This window comes from Ovis aries, chromosome 4 (assembly GCF_016772045.2).
Source record: "Ovis aries strain OAR_USU_Benz2616 breed Rambouillet chromosome 4, ARS-UI_Ramb_v3.0, whole genome shotgun sequence".
NCBI lineage: Eukaryota > Metazoa > Chordata > Mammalia > Artiodactyla > Bovidae > Ovis > Ovis aries.
The window spans coordinates 73,579,481-73,603,428 of NC_056057.1; the positions used below are offsets into that span (position 1 = coordinate 73,579,481).

The 23,948-nt window shown below is 35.2% G+C and overlaps 1 protein-coding gene across 3 annotated transcripts in view; it reads right to left on the reverse strand.

The window, feature by feature from the left end:
* The window catches only part of STK31 (serine/threonine kinase 31), a 93,043-nt gene that overhangs the window by 17,356 nt on the left and 51,739 nt on the right, over nucleotides 1-23,948 (reverse strand). For all 3 annotated transcript variants that reach the window (XM_027968673.3, XM_042248671.2, XM_042248672.2), the window contains exons 14-22: nucleotides 23,252-23,371; nucleotides 19,006-19,137; nucleotides 17,691-17,792; nucleotides 16,101-16,181; nucleotides 14,439-14,564; nucleotides 13,707-13,832; nucleotides 11,831-11,917; nucleotides 10,967-11,116; nucleotides 7,226-7,348 (exon numbers count right to left, since the gene is read on the reverse strand). In XM_027968673.3, coding sequence (XP_027824474.2) covers nucleotides 7,226-7,348; nucleotides 10,967-11,116; nucleotides 11,831-11,917; nucleotides 13,707-13,832; nucleotides 14,439-14,564; nucleotides 16,101-16,181; nucleotides 17,691-17,792; nucleotides 19,006-19,137; nucleotides 23,252-23,371 — 1,047 coding nt within the window. The remainder of the gene's footprint in view (nucleotides 1-7,225; nucleotides 7,349-10,966; nucleotides 11,117-11,830; nucleotides 11,918-13,706; nucleotides 13,833-14,438; nucleotides 14,565-16,100; nucleotides 16,182-17,690; nucleotides 17,793-19,005; nucleotides 19,138-23,251; nucleotides 23,372-23,948) is intronic.

Genomic DNA, 23,948 nt, shown 5'->3' on the forward strand with positions numbered 1-23,948 from the left:
TGAGTGGGGAGTTGGACCTCCACCCTAACCATCAACAAAGAGGGAGAACAAAGCTGTATACGATGGCACTAGCTGCAATCTACCCAAACTGGTACTGCCAATGGGACTCAGCAGAGAGGTATCTTCTACTCTACCCTCAGCAGCAACAAAGCAGAAAAAGTAGTGTAGGCACTATTAGCCAGCACTCTATTTTCCCTCTTTATTCCCCAAGGGTCAGTAGGACCACGCCAGTGGAAACGAAACTTATACCCTCACAAGGCAGCAACAAGGCCATAACAGTTTAACACTTTGCTCCCCCTCTCCCCAGCATCAATAGGAGTCAATAGAGAGATGATTTCCTCTCCTACCCACCAGGAAAAAGAAGAGGCAAAGCAGTGCAAATCAGCATTTCACTTTTGCTGAGGTGGTGTCAGCTGAGCTCAGAGCGGAGCTGCAGATCTAATCTCATCTGCAACTGTACACTACACCTAAACAGGGTAATGACTGTCTGCCAAAAAAAAAAAAAAGAAAAAAAAGATTAAATAGGATGCACAGTCTCAGAACATAATAGCAGAAATGTTCAGGCTACAGTTAAAAATCATGTCAAAATAAAAACCAACAAGATCTTAAATGAGAAAAAAGTAATCAACAGACATCAAGATGACACAGATATAGGGATTATCTGACAAAGATTTTAAAGTAACCATCATAACAATGCTTAGAGACCAGTTAGAAACCTGCATGAAAGAAAAAAAAAGCCTCAGCAAAGAAGACAGAACCGACAGACAAAATCAAATAGAAATTTTAGAACTGAAAAACAACAAGAGAACAACAGAAAGAAAAAACTCATGGACTGGCTCAATAGCAGAATAAATATGACAATGGAAAGCACTGATGAAATCGAAGACAAAAATACCACAAAATACCCAATTTGAACAAGAAAAAGAAAATGAACAGAGACTCAGGACCTGTGGGACAATAACAAAAGACTCAAAATGTGTGTCATCAATCTCAGAAAAAAAGGAGAGTGTAAGACTAACAAACTGCAGGAGTAACAGCTGGACCAAATTCTACGTATTTGCTGAAAAACAAAGTGCAGCTGAACAAACCCCAAACAAAGTTAAACCCAAAGAAATCCATGCTAAGACACATCATACTCAAACTTCTGAAAAAAACTGACAGAGAAAAGTCTTAAAACCAGATGCAGAGAAAAATTACCTACAGAGGAATGATTCAAATAACAGTGGATTTTTCGTAAGAAACCAAGAAGGTCCAAAGAAAGCTGAATAGCATTTTTTAAGCAATGAAAACAAAAGAACTATAAACTCGGAATTCTGTACCAGCAAAAAATATTCTTCAGAAATGAAGGTGCAGTTAAGATGCTCTCAGATGAAGGAAAAAGAAAACTAAAGACTTTTTGCTCAGGAGACTTACCTTAAAAGAATGGCAAAAACAAGTTCTTAAAATAGAAAGGAAATGATAAAAGAAGAAACACTGGAACATCAGGAACAAGAAAGAACAAAGAAAAGAGTAAAAACATGGGTAGACGTTATAAATGATCCTTCACTTCACACTTTGAGAAGTGAATTCCAAGTTCTCTGATTTGGATCCAATAAGAAATCAACGATAAGTCTGAGATTCTTGGTTGGATCTCAGAGCAAGTTCAGAAACATATGAAATTCCTGCACAGAGGGCATTAGAGATGTTAGTAGTCCCATCCACTAGGAACCTTTAATCCTCCTACAGCCAACTCCATAATAATGAGATCTATTCCACTCAGTCTACTTAATCATGATGTTAGAATCACTTTCAGATTTTAGGGGACTGCCATCCACTTTCCTTCTCTGAGATTTCTCTTAATTGGAGTATTTTTTGAGAGGTAATCATCATTGATCACATTAGCTGGGTCTAAAAGGAAAAACAAGACATGGAATATTACTTTTCCCTTGTCTCTCATTTTGGGATTAAACATCAAAATGAAGCATAATGTGCCAAAGGTATACCTGAACTCTAAACGTAAGTGTTACTCACATCTATTCAAGACTTTCTAGAAAGAGGACATCTCATCAAAGAACTCAAGGTTGGAGATGTCTTGATAGGGCACTGTAAAATGTAAGGGTCTTCACAGTAGTCACGGCAATGGCACTTAGCAGCTTATCTCTGAAGCCTGAGCCCCTTCTGCAGCTGTTCATCAACTGGCTTCAGTGAAGGCTATACCTCCAAGGCTGGATATGTGATGTGAATGCAGCAGGTGGTCTTGCATGGAGCCTCAAGACACAGAAGTCCTGCGACAGGGCATTACTTAGGAAGTGGTACCCTTCTCTGACTCTCACATGCCTAATGCCTACACTTGGGATGATGATGTGCTCCCTTCACACAACTGTTTAGGAGAAAGCAATGAGATAAAGTTCAAAAAGTACTTAGTAAGTACTTTAGTTACTTACTAGGTGCTCCCAAAAAGGGAGGATGTTATCACCATGTTATAAATAGACATAATAATGTCCTTAGTTAGTTGGTGAAAATCGCTCAGTCGTGTCCAACTCTTTGCCACCCCATGGACTATCCAAGCCAGAGTACTGGAGTGGGTAGCCTTTTCCTTCTCCAGGGGATCTTCCCGACTCAGGGATAGAACCCAGGTCTCCCGCATTGCAGGTGGATTCTTGGGTTCGCATACTAGTCGAGCCACAAGGGAAGCCCAATAATGTTCTTAAATGAGTAAATATAATGTCTGGTCATACTTTGAAGAAAAATCAAATACATATATCTTTTATAAAGTTATTCTCAAGAAATAAAACCTTAAAGGGAAAATATTTTTCTAAAAGCATATAAAGCAGATTACAAAACATCTAAAAATGAAGATGGTATAAAGAGGCTAAGTAGAAGAATAGGAGTCAGAGGGTGGTCTAGACATTCTATGACGAAATCCAAAGCTGAAGAAGAAAGGAAGAGAAGCTAGGAGGTTGCTGATTGATTTGGCAGAAAGGGAAGATAGTTAACAAACACACAGTAGATATAATAGTAGTTACAGTAAAATGAGAAGATAGAAAGTCTTTTCCAGATAAAAATGTACTGGATTGGATTCTACTACTTTCATAAAAGAAAAATTATAGGAAATTACAAAATCCTGGTCTTGGAAAGTAACTGAAATTTCATGAAGACATGGGTCTCAAATTGTTAAAAAGGTCCAAAAAATGATAGGGAAGCCTAGCGTGCTGCAGTCATGGGGTTGCAAAGAATCAGACATGACTGAGAGACTGAACAACAGCAAAGTTGTTCAATGGGTGATCAATATGGCCACTAACATCTTCTAGGAATACCTTTGGAGTTGGAATAAAAAAGAAAATCTTCAAATAAGGTTGCAAAGAAAGGTGTAAGTGGCCATGGTGGAGAGTTCATCTACTGATCTTGTTTCACTCAGGAAACAAGAAACATTTGGAAAAAAAAGAAAAACCTAATACTTTAGCACATAATTGTGGCTAAAATTTTAATGTCCAATTTGCTACACACAAAGGCATGCTTTTGTTCAGTTACTATTCCAGTGACAGCACAACTAGGAACACTTCTAGGCACAGGAAACAGTAGCAAACAAGACAGACAAGCTGCCTAAAAGGAGATTACATTCTATGGAGAGAAGCAGATGATAAAAAAGACAAAAGACATAAGTAGTATGCTAAGAGAAAACTAAAGCAGGGGGAAAAGAGTTGCATTTTAAAGAAGGCCAAATTGAAAAAGTGATACTTGAATAAAAGAAAAAAACATTCACTCTTCATTTTAAAATTATTCTGCTTCCTCACAGTAACACCCACGAAATTTTTTTTTCCAGTATCACGTCAGAACTGCTCTAATTTTTAAAACTGACTTCTAGAAATGCCTTTAAGAATTTCATTATAACCTAGAAATATACAAAAGAACCTTAATATAAGCAACTGTAAGAATGTACCAGTTAAAAGACGACTTAACTGCTAGAGGTGGGAGGGTCGCCAACACTCAAATACTAAAATTTTCTGTAGTTAAAGGCAGTTTTCAGAATGTTTCTGTCATTTAATATGGGTCTCACAACAAAAATGATCCTAAAGCAAACTATCTTTTATGATACATTCCAAAATATTTAGTCAGTATTCCAGTGTTCTAATACTAAATAAGCTGTTAACTTCTACTTTTGCTAATTCTAAAACTTTTAAAAGTCATAATGTAACAGTAAACTATTCATGATGCTGGAAATGAGATCCTTTGCTAATGACTCATTTAACTTTGAAACACAGCCCTTGGGTCCTGACTTTTTTGCCCTTTTATATATTTTACACTGTGGTTTCTATTTTAACTTACCTAGTTCTTTGAGGAGGAAGATCAAAGCATCTGTAAACTTTGGTAATAACTAACTTTCCTATCAATAAAATAGCTGTTTTTAAAAAGAACTTGAACAATTAGAAAACAGTTTTTTAGTTTCTTTACGGTATCACAATAGCTCCAAAAAATTAAATACTGAAGTATAAAATCTAACAACACATATATAGGATCTCTAAGTTCAAAAATAACAAAATGCTGATAGAATAAATTTTTAAAAAGGCCTAAATAAATGGATTTGTGAATTAAAGGACTTAATAAAGATGTCAATTATTCAAAATGCTAATTCTCCCTAAATTGATCTACAGATTTAATGCAGTTCCAAGCAAAGTCACAGAGGTTTTCTGCATGTATAGACAAGCTGTTTCTAAAATGTGTATGGAAAGGCAAAGATACCTGAATTGCTAAAACATTAAAACTTTAACAATGATGCAGAGCATCTGAAACTCTCATACAGTGCTGGTTCTGATAACACAAAATGGTATATCCATTCTGAAAAAGTCTGGCAGCACCTTATAAAGTTATACATATAGTTACAATCTACCCAACAGTCTCCCTCTTGAGAATTTATTCTGGAGAAGTAAAAACAGGATTACACAAAAACCTATACCTAAATGTTCACCAAAGTTTTATTTGGAATAGCCCCAAACTGGAAACAATCCAAATGTCCTACAACAGGTGAACAGATAAACAAAGCTGCTACAGTCACATAACAGAGTAGTACTCAGCCACAAACATGGAATCAACTCTCAATATACTACAAGGCTTGAATGAATCTCAAAGTCATTATGTTGAGTAAAGAAGCTAGTCTCAAAAGGTTACATACTGTAAGGTAACATTTATATGACCTTCTGTTAACAAGACAAAACTGTAGTGATAGAAAAGATCAGCAGTTGCCAAGTGTCAAGGGTTAGGGAGAGAGAATAGGGACAGCAAATAGGATTTCTTTTTTTTCCCTATGAGTTATGGAACTGTTGCGCATCCTAATTGTAGTGATGAGTATACTAATCTACAGTTTGTTAAAATTCACAGGATTGAACACCAAAATCCAATCAACTATACTACATGATAGTTTAAAAATAAAATTTGTAGTAGACCTCAGTCAACATTACAGAAGAGCAGGAATTCAGCACAACAATAGTGTCATATTCATAAAGCGTTTTACTACCAGCTAATGAAGAAAGGAAATTGATGGAATAAAGAGTGCCATTGCCACACTTAATTGATATTTTATGATAACTCTCAGGAACCTAAGAACATTTGAGACATTTACTTTTATCCTTAAGATGTAAAGAATAAAGAGATTACTGAAGCAATGACAAAAATCATGCCAGTACAATAATCATTTCTATGGCTATCATGATTCTATGAAACCAGACAACTTTAAATACATATGACAACATAAGGCTAAAACTTACATAGGATTAACTGGGGTATGGAACTCCCACTGATTACTACTTGGGTAGGTATAAACACCCTTTTAATAATAGCTTTATTGCGGTGTAAGTCATGTACAATAAACCACGTGCATTTAAAGTATATATGATATATACTTCTACAAAATCATCACCATTATCGATGAACATGGTGATCATGCCAAAACATTTCCTTGCGCTCTTTTGTAATCTATCCCTCCCTTCCCCTCTACCCTCAAACCCCAGACCACTGCAAATCTCCTTTCTATCACCATTGGTAAATTTGCACTTTTTATAATTCTATATAAATAAAACCATAAGTATGAATTCTTTCTTTCCTTCGGCTTTTTTAACTTTGAAGAATTATTTTGAGATTCCTCCATATTACTGGGTATAAAGGCATACTTTGGAGACAGTGAGAATTCAGTTCTAGATCACTGCAATGAAGCTAAAACTGCAATGAAAAAGTGAGACAATTTTTTTGGCTTCCCATAACATATTTAGTATGCAATAGCATTATGTCTAAAACACAATGTACATACTGTACGTATACTTAGTTGCTAGAAAATGCCAACCATAACCTGACAATGCAGAGTTGCTACAAATCTTCAATATATAAAAAAATACAGTATCTGCAAAGTGCAATGAAGTGAAGGGCAATAGTATAAGGCACGCTTGTATTAATACTTCATTCCTTTTTATTACTTAGTAGTATTCCAATGGGGCTTCCCTGGGGGCTCAGGGGTAAACAATCTGCTTGCCAATGCAGGAGATGTGGGTTCAATCCCTGGGTCAGGAAGGTCCCCGGGAGAAGGAAACAGCAACCCACTCCAGTATTCTTGCCTAGGAAATCCCATGGACAGAGGAGCCTGGTGGGCCGCAGTCCACGGGATCACAAAGAGAAGGACACAACTTAGCAACTAAATAAAAACGATAACAAGTATTCCAATGGATATACAGTAGACTATTTACCCATTTATCTGTTTATGGACATCCAGGTTTTCCCACTTTTGGTTATTACTAATGTCTCTACATGTTCAGAGACATTTTAATATATTGGAAAACATGACTTCAGATCATCACGTTCCTTCTTATACTGAAATATAACACATCTGTATGTGTATATCTACACACACTATACATCCCTGTATAATACATTATTATAAAGGCAAAATGGCCTTTTTTCCTGTTTTCCTGTGAAAAGTGAAAGTGTTAGTTGCTCAGTGGTGGCAATCTTGAGCTTCCCTCATGGATCAAACAGTAAAAAATCTGCCTGCAATGCGGGAGACCTGAGTTCTATTCCTTGGCTGGGAAGATCCCTTGGAAGAGGTCATGGCAATCCATTCCAGTATTCTTGCCTGGAGAATCCCCATGGACAGAAGAGTCTAGCAGGCTACAAACCATGGGATGGCAAAGAGCTGGACTCCAGTGAGCAACTAAGCACTTAAAAACAACAAAATGACTGTTTCAATAAAAATGTAACATACCCACAATAAAAGGCAGCCATAAGCATATAAGTCAGAACTCGGAGAAGCAGGTTTTCCCATTTTCAGTTCAGGTGATAGCAAACTTAAGTTACCAACCATCATGTTCACTGAGGCTCGCTGAGTCTACAAAAACAGTAGGTCAAATATTTTAGAGGCAACACAGTTGAACCAGCTTTCTGTGAAGTAATCTGCATTTAATCAACACAAAAAAATATTCATTTGAAATATTTTATTCTCTCCACTCTGAAATATTTTTACCTAATTTCCACTATTATAAACTGCTCTTAAAATCAGTCTCTTGAAATTTAACAGTGAGACTACCGTTACACTGCACGTTGTAGACACCAGCTTAAATATTAAGAATCACTGATTCAATAAAATTTAGTACTTTCTTAAAATATACACTTCACTAAGGCAAGAGGTAGTGCTATTTTCTAACTCTGAAAATTATAAGTAGTTTTTAAAAACACAAGTATAAAGTACTTTCCTTCCCTACTGACCATTTTCTAAGTATACCATTTCTAATGTGTCAAAAGGATGATCAATGGCAAGAACATGAACCCTGGATTCAGATAAACCTTGACTGCAATACTCACTCTGTCATTTACTTGCTATATGACCTTTGGCTTTAATCTCTTTGAGCCTTAATTAATTAATTTGTACAAAGGAAATTAACTTGTAACTACCCTAGAGTTATTGTAAAGGTAATTGTAAAGGCACACTAATTACTTAGCATATATTGCCAAGTGTTAATTATCTTCTCCTACCATCCTTATCCTTGCTTCTCAGAGTAGGATAGTTTGGGAGTAGTACTTACAAAGACCAGTAGCTATAGTTAACACCTGGGAACTTGTTAGAAACACAAAATTTCCACTGCAGAAATGCTGAGTAAAAATCTGCATTTTATGCACACTTGAAACATATACTATCATATAACAACTTCACCTCAATTTCTAAAAACTGCATTTTAACAAGATTCCCAGGAGAATCACATGTAGTGTAAAATCTGAAAAGCACTTTTTGACTATGGACTACTTTTCAAATTATTCTTCTGGTTAGTACTTCAACTGAGATTAGGGTAAAAAATTAAGCAAGAGGTGAGTTCAATCCATATTTCAGAATAAATAATTTTAAGGGTTTCCCCAGCGGTCAACGGTAAAGAATCCACCACAATGTAGGAGATGCACAAGACATGGGCTCAATCCCTGGACTGAGATCTCTTGGAGGAGGAAATGGCAACCCACCCCAGTATTCTTGCTAGGAAAGTCTCATGGACAGAGGAGCCTGGCTGAGGGGGTCACAAAGAGTCGGAAATGATTGAAGCAACTGCGCATGTGCATAACAGCGGACAAATCAGTATAAATCAGGAAGAATACATTGGACTCATATTTATAGCTGGAAGAATGGCATGCCTTGGTTTACTAACCAGGAGTCCTAAAAACAGAGAACTTTTAAAAACACAGCTCAGTTATTTTTAAGATGTTATCCTAATCTTCAAATAAATATAAAATAAACCTTTCAGCAAATTTCATTTTTATAAATCCTCTATAGTCAAGCATTTCATTACAGTTTTACCCTTTCATTTTCTCATCTTTTTGAGGTGCCACATGAAAACCACTGAAACTGTACATAAACAGATGGCATTATTCTATGACTTGCAGATGACCTATATATAAAGCATTCTGACTTTTACTAGTCAAAAGGGAACTCCACACACAATAAATATTGGCAAGGATGCTGAGAAACTGGAATCCTCATATTATCACTGAAGAGTATGTAAAACAGTACAGACACTTCGGAAAACAGCTTTGTTTCTTAAAAAGTGAAACACAGGCATCTAACATTTAACCCAATAATTCCTTCCCTAGGAAAACATATCTCCACACAAAAACTTGTATACTGATGTTCACAGAGGCATTATTCATAATAATCAAAAAGTAGAAACCCAATTACCCACAAACTGATGAATGTAAAAACAAAGTACAGTACATCCATACAATGAAATACTAATTGGGCATTTTAACACCATAATCGAAAAAGACACATGTACCTTAATGTTCACTGTAGCACTATTTACAATAGCTAGGCCATGGAAGCAACCTAGATGTTCACCAACAGATCAATGGATAAAGAAGTTGTGGTATATATATACAATGGAATATTATTCAGCCATAGAAAGGAATGCATTTCAGTCAGTCCTAAGGAGGGGGATGAACCTAGAGCCTATTATCCAGAGTAAAGTAAGTCAGAAAGAGAAAGACAAAGATCATATATTAATGTATATACATATGGAATCTAGGAAGGTGGTACTGATAAACCTATCCTCAAGGCAGCAGTAGAGACACAGACATACAGAATGGACGTATGGACACAGGTGGGGAAGGAGAGGGGTGGGAAGAATTGAGAGAGTAGTAATGAAACATATGGATTATCATGTGTAAAATTATTAAACTGGTGCAAAAGCAATTTCAGTTTTGCATTGTTGAACTTTACCATTTGATACTGGAATACATTCTGAAATAAATGCGGTTATGTTATTAAAAAATTTTTAGAAAAGGAATGAAGTTCAGGCACATGCTACAAGATGGATAAATCTTGAAAACATTATGCAGAATGAAATATGCTAATCACAAAGTGCCACATATTGTATGATTCTATACGCAGAAAATGTCCACCATAAGTTAAGTCCATAGGGACAGAAAGTGGATTAGTGGTTTCCAAGAGACTTAATAGAGGAATAGAGGAGGAGTGACTGCAAAGCAGTATGGGGTTTCTTTCCGAGGGTGATAAAAATGTTTCAGAATTAGTGGTGACTGATGTAGAATATTGTGACTGTATTAAAATTAGTACTGAAATGTACACATCGTATGTGAATTATATTTTAATAAAGAGAAATGCTCCCTTGTGATTGTATTTTGAAACTACTTACTCTACCAAAAAGAAAAAATATTGAAACTACTTACTCTACCAAAAAAAAAAAAAAATCACAATATTCTCTTTATCTGATACATGTTATTGCTACAAACTGCCTCTTCTGAGGTAACATGATACCAAATTAACAGCTAATGTCATCAAATTAGAACTTAAACTAAATGGAAAAGTCCAAGATTCCCAAGTTTCTAAAAATGCCCACTAAATCAAAAAATAGCAAAGCCTGTATATCTAAATCTAATCTATTAATTGGGAGAGCACCAGCAGATGGGGAGACAGATAGCCATCTACTTTTCCTTGTATATTCTAGCAATTAAATGTTTCTTGATGATGATAAAATAATTGTTGTTTGCTGTTATTTGTTAAGTTATGTCCCGCTCTTTTGTGACTTCATGGACTGTAACCCATCAGGCTCCTCTATCCATGGAATTTCCAAGACAAGAATACAGGAGTGGGTTGCCACGTCCTTCTCCCAAGGACTGAACCCACGTCTCCTGCAGTGGCAGACAGATTCTTTACCACTGAGCCACCAGGGAAGCTCCAACTGATAAAATAATTAATGCTAATGTCGTCAATGCCATCGACTGTAATTTCAGGTTGCTCCTAAAACTTATGGTTAAAAAAAAATTTTAATGCACAACTTTAGAAACTCTTGTCCTAGCATCTAGCTGATAACAGATTAATAGCTTACACTACATGATATACCTTAACCGAAGGCAAAGATCTTATAATAAATTACCATATGATGCAAAAGTGCCTAATAATACTAAATGAAGTCTAGAACTTATTTATAAAACCACAATATTTTACCCCAGATTTGGTGAAGTCAAAATCTCCAACAATTCCATGTTGACGGTTTAAAGCAAAAACATTGTTCTGATGAAGTGATCCATGAATTATGTCAGCCTTGTGCAATGTATGAAGGCCCTGGGCTACACCTTTCATGACCTTTAAAGCTTCCTATAGAAAATACAAAAAGAAGTCAGGAAGTAGACAAATCATTTTAATAACTGAACCTTTTCTCTAGTTAAAAGACTTTTTCAGAAGTGACTAAGCTTCCTCCAAATGAACCTTTAAAAACAATACAGCATTGAGAAAGAATTAAAGGCCAGAAGTCCTGATTATGTAACTGGTAATATGTAAACATATGTATCACATATGTGTGTATATATATATGTTTAATATGACTGAGAGACTATATTCTCTAAGAAGACTTGGATTACAAACAATGACCATAGACCATCTAGAAAAGAAAAGAGGCCAAAAGAGTTACCATGCAGAAAGAATCAGGTCATTGTTTACTGTTATTACTAATTCAAATTTACAACAGAAATGAAAGCTACTGCTTAAGACTAAGTGCTATACTATACAATTTACATATGACGCAGCCTAACAGTTACAAGGATTATGCTTTGGTGGCAAAAAGTTCCAACCCCAAGTCCCAACTCAGCCTCTGGATGAGGGACCCTGTACCAGTCACTTTAATCTCTGTGAGCCTCACTTTTCTAATCTGTATATAATGGGATAACTCATATCCCAGGGGTGATGTGACGATTAAATAATCAAAACTGTACATTGAAAGTGTGCAGCATACCCTCAACAAACTTTAGGTGATACTTTCTCACTAGACACATCCATGGAAATAATGTTTGTTTGTTTTTTGTTTTTACTTACTTCTGAAGTTAAAGGCATGGTGGACTGAACAGCATTCAGATTTGCCCTAGGATAATATGGGACCATCAGATAAGCCATAGGATCAGACTAAAGAGCAAAACAGAAAATGAGAATCTAAGTGAAAAATTCTTCAAAATATCTTCAGTATACAATGAATGTACAAAATAATTTTTCCACAAAGAATTACTTCTCTGCTGTGCAAAATCTTTTAAATTTAATTAGGTCTTATTTATTTTTGCTTTTTTCTTTTGCTTGGGAGACTGATACAAGAAAACATTGCTAACAATTTATGTCAAAGAGTGTTTCATATATGTTCTTTACTAGGAGCTCTATGGTTTCCTATCTTACATTTATGTATTAAACTATTTTGAGTTTATTTTTGTATATGGTGTGAGGGAATGCTATAATTTCATTGTTTCATATGTCACTATCCAGCTTTCCCAGCACCACTTGCTGAAAAAACCGTCTAAATAAACGTAAAAGCTTTGCACAGCAAAAAGAATCCATCAACAAAATGAAGACAACCTATGAAATGGGAGAAAATATTAAAAAATGATGTGACTAACAAGTAGTTCAATAGCACCCCACTCCAGTACTCTTGCCTGGAAAATCCCATGGACAGAGGAGCCTGGAAGGCTGCAGTCCATGGGGTCGCTAAGAGTTGGACACGACTGAGTGACTTCACTTTCACTTTTCACTTTCATGCATTGGAGAAGGAAATGGCAACCCACTCCAGTGTTCTTTCCTGGAGAATCCCAGGGACAGGGGAGCCTGGTGGGCTGCCGTCTATGGGGCCGCACAGAGTCAGACATGACTGAAGCAACTTAGCAGCAGCAGCAACAAGTAGTTCATATCCAAAATATACAAACAGTTCATACAACTTGATATTAAAAACAATACAAAAATAAGCAGAAGAATAGATATGTTTCCAAAGAAGACATATAGATGGCTAACAGGCACAGGAAAAGATGTTCGATATCACTAATTATTAGAGAAGTGCAAATCAAAACCACAATGAGCTAGCTATCACCTCACAGCTATCAGAAGGGCTATAATCAAAAAAATTTTTAACAAATAACAAACTTTGGAGAAGATATAGAGAAAAGGGAGCCCTTACATTGTTGGTGGTAATGTAAATTGGTACAGCCACTAAGGAAAACAGATGGAGTTCCTTAAAAAACTAAAAACAGAACCACCATACAATCCAGCAATTCTACTTCTGGGTATATATCCAGAAAACAGTAACAACAACAACAAAAATCCTAAAGATATATACACTTCAGTGTTCAAAACAGCACTATTTACAGTGGTCAAGACATGGATGTAACCCAAATGTCCATTTACAAATGAGTGAATTAAGAAGATGTGGTATATACAGTGGGATATATATTCCCATTTGCAGCAATGTGGATGGACCTAGAGCATACTATGCTTAGTGAAATAACTCAGAGAAAGACATATACTATATGATATCACTTACATATAGAATTTAAAAAATAATACAAATGAATATATATACAAAACAGAACCAGACTGACAGACATAAAAAACAAACTGTGGTTACCAAACAGGAGATGGAAACTGCAAGGGACATATTAGGGGTATGGGGCTAGTAGATACAAACTATTATATATAAAACAGATAAGCAACAAAGATTTACTATGTAATACAGGGAATTCTACCCATTATCTTACAATGGAATATAACTTGTAAAAATACTGTGCTATGAAATTAATATACCTGAAATTAACACAAAATTGTAAATCAACTATATATTCAATTTAAAAAGTTAAAAGCATTTACTTCTATAAAGCTTGTAACTAAAACATATTTTAAATAAAAAGTTTTCTGAAAGAGATTAGCATAAAAACTTTACCTTACACAAAAATAAGAATATCAGTGGTAGCAACCCAGATTCTCCTTTAGCTTCTCTCCAAGCTCTGTGATAGGCAGCTGCTCTCTGAATTACCCTGGCTTCCGTGTCGACATCCACAGAATAGCCCTTTTACCAAAAAAGAGGAAGTGGCAGTCCTAAGGTTAAAATCTCACTCTAATTATATATCATTTCAACTTAAATTTTATGTAAGTTAAAATATATCTAAATTTATTTTTTAATTGCATGAGTAGTTTTCCTATCTGCTTTTAATGATATAATTTAAAAAGAAAAGAACAATTCTACCAGTAGCTTAAAATGTAGTCTACAATATATACCCACTAAGGCCAAATTAATTATCCAACTATTATGATTAACAGTTTTGCAGGTCAATGAAGAGAAGAAATCAAAGAACAGAAGACTGTTGGCAAAATAGTTGAGATTTCAAATAGAAACCTAAGAAAAATAAGAACTTTGAATCTTAGCTAGATCATATTAAGTTCTCCTGAAAAGAGAAAATCAAGTATATCCTATTAAAAACATATATTATTTAGGGAAATGAGGGAAACTTTAAATACAAGGTAGTTACGGCAGCCAAACTGGAAACATTATCATGATACCAGTTAATTCATATAATTTAGAAAATAAACAGTGGGTCTTTACTTTCCTGTAAAAGTACCACCACCACATGGTACTTCTCTGAATCTCCCACAAGTCCAAAGAACTTAAACTTACCTTTAAAAGAATTATCTGCCCATTAACCTCAGAACGTATCAAAGGACGCTTGCTGCTAAGCTCCTTCATAGGCTCAGCATCAAGAAGATCTCTTTCCAAGCTCATTGTAAGAAGACCACCAGAGTTCTAAGAATAAGTTTTTGTTATATAGTTCAAGAAACCAAACAACCACAGCACTTTCAAATAACAAAATTAGTCACATACTAAAAGATGGACTGGATATCATGAACTCTACTGGAGATGCCAATAAAATAAGAATATTTAAAGTTTTATATTTTTTCTATTTCCTGACACTTGAATTCCCACCCAGAATGTAATCACCATACACTTAATCATGCTACATCTCTACACGAGATTCTGAAAATGACTGGGATGAACCCTGTGTCCAAGGAACCCTGATGTTTACTTGGGAAACTTAATGTGTTTCCTAAAAAAATATTAAAATGATGAAAAATAAAAAGAAGGCTGTAGAATGGGAATGAGAAGTCTAAAAATTAAGACTGCCACAATTCTAGGAACTAACAGAGTTCTAACATGAAATGGAATCATTAAAATTGAAAATTTTTTTCAAATAATTTAATTCTACTATGTATTCCTGATACTTTTTAAAAGGAATAATTTTTTGCACTAAAACATGACTATCGACATTTTAAATCAAGGTGAGTTTTACTGTGGTATAGTCTTATTAATAATGAGGGATTGTGAAATTATTTTGTTTTTTTAAGTGTTGTCACCATATTTAAGTAATCCAAAATATACAATCAACCTACAAGGGATTTCCTAAAGCACATATAACAGGAAAACACCTTAAAATAATTAAGGGTATCCATAACCAATCATATGATTATGATTAACAGTTTTGCAGGTCAATGAAGAGAATCATAAGCCATGATTAATCTTCCACAATAAAACAGATTGGCGTATTTTTGAAATTAATTTTCAAGCCCCATATAGTATCACATATTTACTCACGCATCGATGTTCAGACATCTGTGTGAACATTCCTTTAGGTACTAAATTTAAACTATTATCAGGAATTTAATGACAATGTTAAAGAATAAACATCTCCTCGAGACCCTCATGGGCAGCAGACAAAATAATAAAACACAGAATTAACAGACTCTGCTCTGAGAGCCAGAGTTTATCAATCCTGCTCTACAATGTCCTATCCAATACACTGATCTCCTAGCTTTGAATCCTGACTGCCTAGAAAATCATACTCACATTAACATATCTACCTTAACTTCTATCTCAACTTCTCTAGAATAATTTTTCCAGCCTGCTTTAAAAGATACATTCCGTTTAAAAATTCTTCATGACTATCAGAGTCCTGCTTTTATTCTAACCCTGGGAACAGGAGGTAAAATTGCTTCATCAATTCAAAAGATAAACACATTTAATTCAAATAAGTGCCATGCAAAATGTTTTCTCTTTAGTTATGAGAAAAAGAGAAAATACAGAAAACATGCAAACTGATATAAAAATTAAAATACAGAATGCAAGTATGAAAGACAGTCTTGAGAAAGTTCTAATACTAAAAACCATTCAGCAGAAACATTTTTATAGTGAGATTATTATAGATTTAACAACGATACATAATTGTAACATCATCACTTTTCAGCACTCTGCATAGTAGTAATTCTCAAAGGAAACAAAGCTTACCATGTACTTAAGTAATCCTATTTCAGGATGAAGTAGAGGAAGCTCAGGGAACCATTTTTGTACTAAGCTACTCAGCTTCGCCTAAATTTTAAAAATATATATTTTTTATTAGAGATCAATGTATATTCAACCGTACATCCTGGTACCTCCCTTATTAAATATCTAATAAGACTTCTAATCTAATAATATATATATAACCTCATAAGACATAAAATCATTGATTTTGCCTTCTACCACAATAAATGAAAACCAAGCGTCAACCTGGATCTAAATTAACCACCTTACTAACAGAAGAAAAAGTTTACTACAAATTTTAAGCTTGGCTTACATATACAGGCACAAAATCTTGCCTAAGGTCAAAGTCCACACTCACTTTCAAGCTAAAATGAAAAAATGTGATGAAAAATCAACTGGAATCACAAATTGTCACTAGTCCTCAAAACATAAGAACACAGTAACACTTTAAAATGCTGGCTATTTCATGTAGGAAAAAAAAATCATAAAAGCCTGGAAAGAAAAAAATAAACATGTAGCTCGACAAAAGCTAATTTGCAGCAAGTGTGTCAATTGAATATCCTTAGAAAAGTCACTTATCACATGTTTTATTCAGTAAAATTTCCAGACAGTTATCAAGTTCATGGGAGACAGTTATTTTATCCAATATTCACAAGGTGAATAATGAAGTACACACAGGTAAGTTTGCTAAATATCACATAATAAAGTGCCTATTATTTTCATAGTACTTTTATTCTTCAGAGCACTGTTTCTTACCTTCCTTTTCTTCCCATAATATCCCTAAAATACAAAATGCAATATTCTTTCCATTTTAAAGACAAGATATGCTGACTGATTCTTCCAAAGTAACAAAAATCAGTGGTAAAACTTACCCTCAACCCAGTAGTTTTATTTTGTAATATTCAACTAAATTATGGTACCCTGTTAATGTTTTCACTGTGTAGTCTTAAGCTAAAATAATAATCATATAGATTTTAATAAAGGAAAAATCTTCAGGCTTTATGTTAAACAGAAAACAAGTAGTATGCAAAACTGTCTGTGATATAATCTTGATTCTTGTAAAAATAAGACTAGAAGGAAGATAAGTTAAAAGTTTAGTGTAATTATACTACTGTTACCACCGATTGAGAAAGTTACAGATGATATTTCTTTATACTTTTCTGCAATTTTCTGCAAGCATCCGGAACAATGGTTATGAAATAGTCTGTCATCAGAAATTAACATCTAAGTTCACATAAATATTATTCTATCAACAGTTAGTCACTTAGTTGTGTCTGACTCTTTGCGCCACCATAGACTACAGACTGCCAGGATCCTCTGTCCAAGGAATTCTCCAGGAAAGACTACCAGAGTGGATAGTCAAGCCCTTCTCCAGGGGGTCTTCCCAACACAGGGACCAAACCCACGTCTCCTGCATTGCAGGCAAATTACCATCTGACACACCAGGGAAACCCCCATACCAAGATAACTATGCCAATATAATCTCTGCCTTGTGATTACAGTCCACTTCATAAAAACAGGTATTTGAATCCAATTTTAAAACTAATTCAACATTTCAAAGAATCAAATACTTACATATTCCTCCTGCTCATGATAAATTCCCTGAAAGACGCTATTCCGTAACTGAGTTATTTCTTGTTTTATTTTTTCAATCTCAGATCCGTCATGGTCATCAGACTTTAACCAGAAATAAAAAAGTAACGTTACAGGCTTATTAAAGTAGACTGAAAACAAGTTCTTCCTAGTAAGAATTAATGTAACTTCTATGGCAAATCACTGTCTAATTTTTACGTATCCTTCCATATTTAGCACTTAAGAGTCCCTCATAACATAATTGTCAAATTAATATTAGTTTAATATATTAGTTTATTCTAACCCTGAATTTTCTAAAACCTACAAAAAGGGATTATAAAAATAAAGCCATAAAGTCTATTACATAGATTTTTCTTATCTCTTAATTTGCTGTATAGATGTTCTCTAAGATGACCAACTGCCACCATAAAATAAATATCAAGAACAGGAACCAGAATACAATTAAATTCCACGGAATCTTTCTCCATGTAAAACTTAATTTAAAAAAAATCAGTAAACACGTGGCATGCCTAGGAAAAACAATGTAGGACTCCTAAAGACTCTGTAAACATCAATGATAATAAATAAGTCTCCTTAAAAGGTACATGTCTTTAAGGTTAGATGTATTTCTATAACAGTTAAAGAAGTAAACTAAAAGAGACCTCACGTCCTACAGCCCAGAAGAGGATAAAACTAAAAGAATTTTAAACAATTAAATTAGTTCCACTCCATGCTTAACTGCTCCAATGAGGAAGAAAGCTAATTCAAGTTGGATTAAGATATAACGTAAACCCCTTTGATAAGCAAATGGAATCCTCAAGGGAACAAAGAATGACAGTTTATTCACAAAGTTTCAAGCCTAAAAGCTAAAAGTGTCCTAATTCTTTTTGTTCTATTACATATGAAAACAACTTAAAATATCTGCAAGAAATACTATATCCAGCCCTTAAAAAGAGAGTTAACAAAAGACATCCTGATCTTTATAACAAAATTCTACCTTTGGGGGAGCACCCTGTCACCTCTCAGCATGTAAAGGCTTGTTTTTAATAAACATTGCAACAGTCCCAGTAAAAGTTTTTTAAATTATTCAAAAACATTTATGTTACTAACAACCAAGGCAACCATGTAAAACATTTTTAGAAAACATTTCATGACATAGGAAAATGTTTAACATTATTAACATAGTAACTTACAGAGGGAAAAAGAGATAAAATATATAAAACAAAAAGGGAATAATTTTAAAGAGTGTATTTAAGAAGCAGACCCCAAGTAAAATTAGGTACACACAGAGTTAATTAAGAACCAACTGTTTTCTTACTTCTTCCAAATTATTCTTTTCAACCAATTTCCATCTCAGTCGAGCCTTTAAGCTTTTCAGTGTCTTTTTAATGGAGAGCAAGTGATCCACGCTGGGACTCTCATTTAAACATTCAATAATCTGTTTCTTAAACTAAGTGAGAGAAAGAGTCGTTATATTTTCAACACACAAATAGCAATATTTATTGAACAGTCACCTTTGGACCACTCTCTCTATTAAGATTCAACTAATATTTACTGAGCTCAGATTGAAATGAAAAATTCTACAGTTTTCAACAAGACAATTCTACCCACTGAGTTCTTGAATTTCTGCAAATCTATTTAGAAGAATATCATTCTAGCAGTCAAAGGAGAAAAGGTAAAAAGTATTTCAAGCTGGACACACAGTGAGACGCACTTCACGACAGAAAATGCAAAAGGGAATTTCCAGTGAGGATGTAAACTGAATTTATCTTTTCCAAAAGTAGTTTGAAAATATATATCAAGTTTCAAGAATATTCATTCCTTTTGACTAAGTAATTAACAATTTTTAGGAATCTACTTGAGGAAATACACAAGATTATGTACAAAACCCATAGAGTTTCATGGTAAAAAAAAAAAAAAAGGAAGTAAACAATATCTAACACAGATGAAAGGTTAAATAACATCATATATCTATGCAAGAGATGATGTTTTATTCACTCACAATCATAGTATAGAGGAATTATTAATCATATGGGAAAATATTCAAGAAAAACCATTAAATGACAAACACATTTTCAAACAGCTTACAAAATGATGCAATATATATAATATTCATATGTACATATATAATATAAATGCCTTGAGAACCCCATGGACAGTATGAAAAGGCAAAATGATAGGACACTGAAAGGGGAACTCCCCGGGTCGGTAGGTGCCCAATATGCTACAGGAGGTCAGTGGAGAAATAACTCCAGAAAGAATGAAGGGATGGAGCCAAAGCAGAAACAATACCCAGTTGTGGATGCGACTGGTGATAGAAGCAAGGTCCGATGCTGTAGAGAGCAATACTGCATAGGAACCTGGAATGCCAGGTCCATGAATCAAGGCAAACTGGAAGTGGTCAAAGAGGAGATGGCAAGAGTGAATATCAACATTCTAGAAATCAGCAAACTACAATGGACTGGAATGGGTGAATTTAACTCAGATGACCATTGTATCTACTACTGTGGGCAGGAATCCCTTAGAAGAAATGGAGTAGCCATCATGGTCAACACAAGAGTCTGAAATGCCGTACTTGGATGCAATCTCAAAAATGACAGAATGATCTCTGAAGGCAAACCATTCCAATACCACAGCAATCCAAGCCTATGCCACAACCAGTAACACTGAAGAGGTTAAACAGTTCTATGAAGCCCTACAAGACCTTTTAGAACAAACACCCAAAAAAGATGTCCTTTTCATTTTAGGGGACTGGAATGCAAAAGTAGGAAGTCAAAAAACACCTGGAGTAACAGGCAAATTTGGCCTTGGAATACGGAATGAAGCAGGGCAAAGGCTAATAGAGTTTTGCCAAGAGAACGCTCTGGTCATAGCAAACACCTTCTTCCAACAACACAAGAGAAGACTCTACACATGGACATCACCAGATGGTGAATACTGAAATCAGACTGATTATATTCTTTGCAGCCAAAGATGGAGAAGCTCTATACAGTCAGCAAAAATAAGATAGGGAGCTGACTATAGCTCAGATCATGAACTACTTAATGCCAAATTCAGAATTAAATTGAAGAAAGTGGGGAAAACCACTAGACCATTCAGGTACGACCTAAATCAAATCCCTTATGATTATACAGTGGAAGTAAGAAATAGATTTAAGGGACTAGATCTGATAGACAAGAGTGCCTGATGAACTGTGGACAGAGGTTTGTGACACTGTACAGGAGGCAGGGATCAAGACCATCCCCATAGAAAAGAAATGCAAAAGAGCAAAATGGCTGTCTGAGGAGGCCTACAAATAGCTGTGAAAAGAAGAGAAGCAAAAAGCAAAGGAGAAAAGGAAAGATAAAAGCATTTGAATGCAGAGTTCCAAAGAATAGCAAGGAGAGATAAGAAAGCCTTCCTCAGCAATCAGTGCAAAGAAATAGAGGAAAACAACAGAATGGGAAAGATTAGAGATCTCTTCAAGAAAATGAGAGATACTAAGGGAACATTTCATGCAAAGATGGGTTCGATAAAGGAAAGAAATGGTATGGACCTAACAGAAGCAGAAGATATTAAGAGGTGGTAAGAATACACAGAAGAACTGTACAAAAAGAGCGTCATGACCCAGATAATCATGATGGTGTGATCACTCATCTAGAGCCGGACATCCTGGAATGTGAAGTCAAGTGGGCCTTGGAAAGCATCACTACGAACAAAGATAGTGGAGGTGACAGAATTCCAGTAGAGCTATTTCAAATCCTGAAAGATGATGCTGTCAAAGTGCTGCACTCAATATGCCAGCAAATTTGGAAAACTCAGCAGTGGCCGCAGGACTGGAAAAGGTCAGTTTTCATTCCAATCCAAAAGAAAGGCAATGCCAATGAATGCTCAAACTACTGCACAATTGCACTCATCTCACACGTTAGTAAAGTAATGCTCAAAATTCTCCAAGCCAGGCTTCAGCAATACGTGAACCGTGAACTTCCTGATGTTCAAGCTGGTTTTCGAAAAGGCAGAGGAACCAGAGATTAAATTGCCAACATCCGCTGCATCATGAAAAAAGCAAGAGAGTTCCAGAAAAACATCTATTTCTGCTTTATTGACTATGCCAAAGCCTTTGACTGCGTGGATCACAAGAAACTGTGGGAAATTCTGAAAGAGATGGGAATACCAGACCACCTGACCTGCCTCTTGAGAAATCTGTATACAGGTCAAGAAGCAACAGTTAGAAATGGACAAGGAACAACAGACTGGTTACAACAGGAAAAGGAGTACGTCGAGGCTGTATATTGTCACCCTGCTTATTTAACTTCTATGCAGAGTACATCATGAGAAACACTGGGCTGGAAGAAGCACAAGCTGGAATCAAGATTGCCGGGAGAAATATCTATAACCTCAGATATGCAGATGACCCTACCCTTATGGCAGAAAGTGAAGAGAAGCTAAAAAGCGTCTTGATGGAAGTGAAAGAGGAGGGTGAAAAAGTTGGCTTAAAGCTCAACATTCAGAAAACAAACATCATGGCATCTGGTCCCATCACTTCATGGGAAATAGATGGGGAAACAGTGGAAACAGTGTCAGACTTTATTTTGGGGGGCTCCAAAGTCACTGCAGATGGTGACTGCAGCCATGAAATTAAAAGACGCTTACTCTTGGAAGAAAAGTTATGACCAACCTAGATAGCATATTCAAAAGCAGAGACATTACTTTGCCAACAAAGGTCTGTCTAGTCAAGGCTATCGTTTTTCCTGTGGTTATGTATGGATGTGAGATTTGTACTGTGAAGAAAGCTGAGCGCCGAAGAATTGATGCTTTTGAACTGTGGTGTTGGAGAAGACTCTTGAGAGTCCCTTGGACTGCAAGGAGATCCAACCAGTCTATCCTAAAGGAGATCAGTCCTAGGAGTTCATTGAAAGGACTGATGCTGAAGCTGAAACTCCAATACTTTGGCCACCTCATGTGAAGAATTGACTCACTGGAAAAGACCCTAATGCTGGGAAGGATTGAAAGCAGGAGAAGGTGACGACAAAGGATGAGATGGCTGGATGGCATCATCGACTCGATGCACATGAGTTTGAGTGAATTCCAGGAGTTGGTAATGGACAGGGAGGCATGGCATGCTGTGATTCATGGGGTCACAAGGAGTCAGTCATGACTGAGCGACCTGAACTGAACAAATAATTTACCATTCAAAAAGGAAATACTCTGAAATCTAGCACTGAATATCTCTTAAGCTAAGGGGAATACAATCAGTGTTTTTATTTCTCCTCCTTATCTTTCTGTATATAGCAAGTTTTCCACTGTAAACTTGTATAGGCAGAAAGAAAAAGATAAAAGTTATGTTTTGGTGAGCATAATAAAAACCAAATGTTAAAAAAACTCCATGTATTTTATCAGTAAATTTGCTATTGCCACTATAGGGTGAGTTTAATTATATACCAGCTAACAATGGCTATAGTATCTTTCCAGAAATAGTAAATAATTTATCTACACACTGGGTGTTAACTACTTAAGAAAAGTTTAAGTATTAAAAATTTCAAAGCATCTGAATGTAAGACCAATAATATAAAGCATACTCCAACCTCAACACTGTCCTTGTACTTGGATTGTACTGTGGCAATAAGGCTTTCCTCTGAACGGATCTTTTGTAGTACTTGACTACATGTTTTTAAAATGATGTCCTTGTCTGCATCACCTTGTTCCTAAATGAAATTACACAAAAAGAATTATATTTGAAGGAGTACAAAATAATTAAAACTTTTGATAACAATGGACAAAATTCAAAATGATATCTTTAACAAATTTGTATATTTCAAAATATTTCTTAAACATACATCTTTTTCTAGGGAGAAGTGAAACTTATGTCAAAGATGCTCATATGGGAAATTTTATTCCTATAACACTATTATTCCTAAAGCTGTCTAAACTAGAGCATTAAAGGAAATCAGGAATACTACTATGCTAGACATAAAAACTAAATAATACATAGAACTTCAACACTATTTTTATTAACAACCACATCTAAAATCAAGCCTGACAAACCATCTAAATAAGGACAACTTGACACAGTTGACAGTGGGGAAATACAGTAACACGTATGCATTTTTTTAAATGTCACTCTATAAAATTACAAAGGGAAAAGAGAAACAAAATAAAGAACATAACCAGTTTAGTAAGCAACCTAAAAAGCTGGTTAGGAGTCCCAGTGAGCAGTATTAACATTACAAAATATACTAATTTTTAGCTTTATACAGCAAGAGAGAATACATACAATACGGA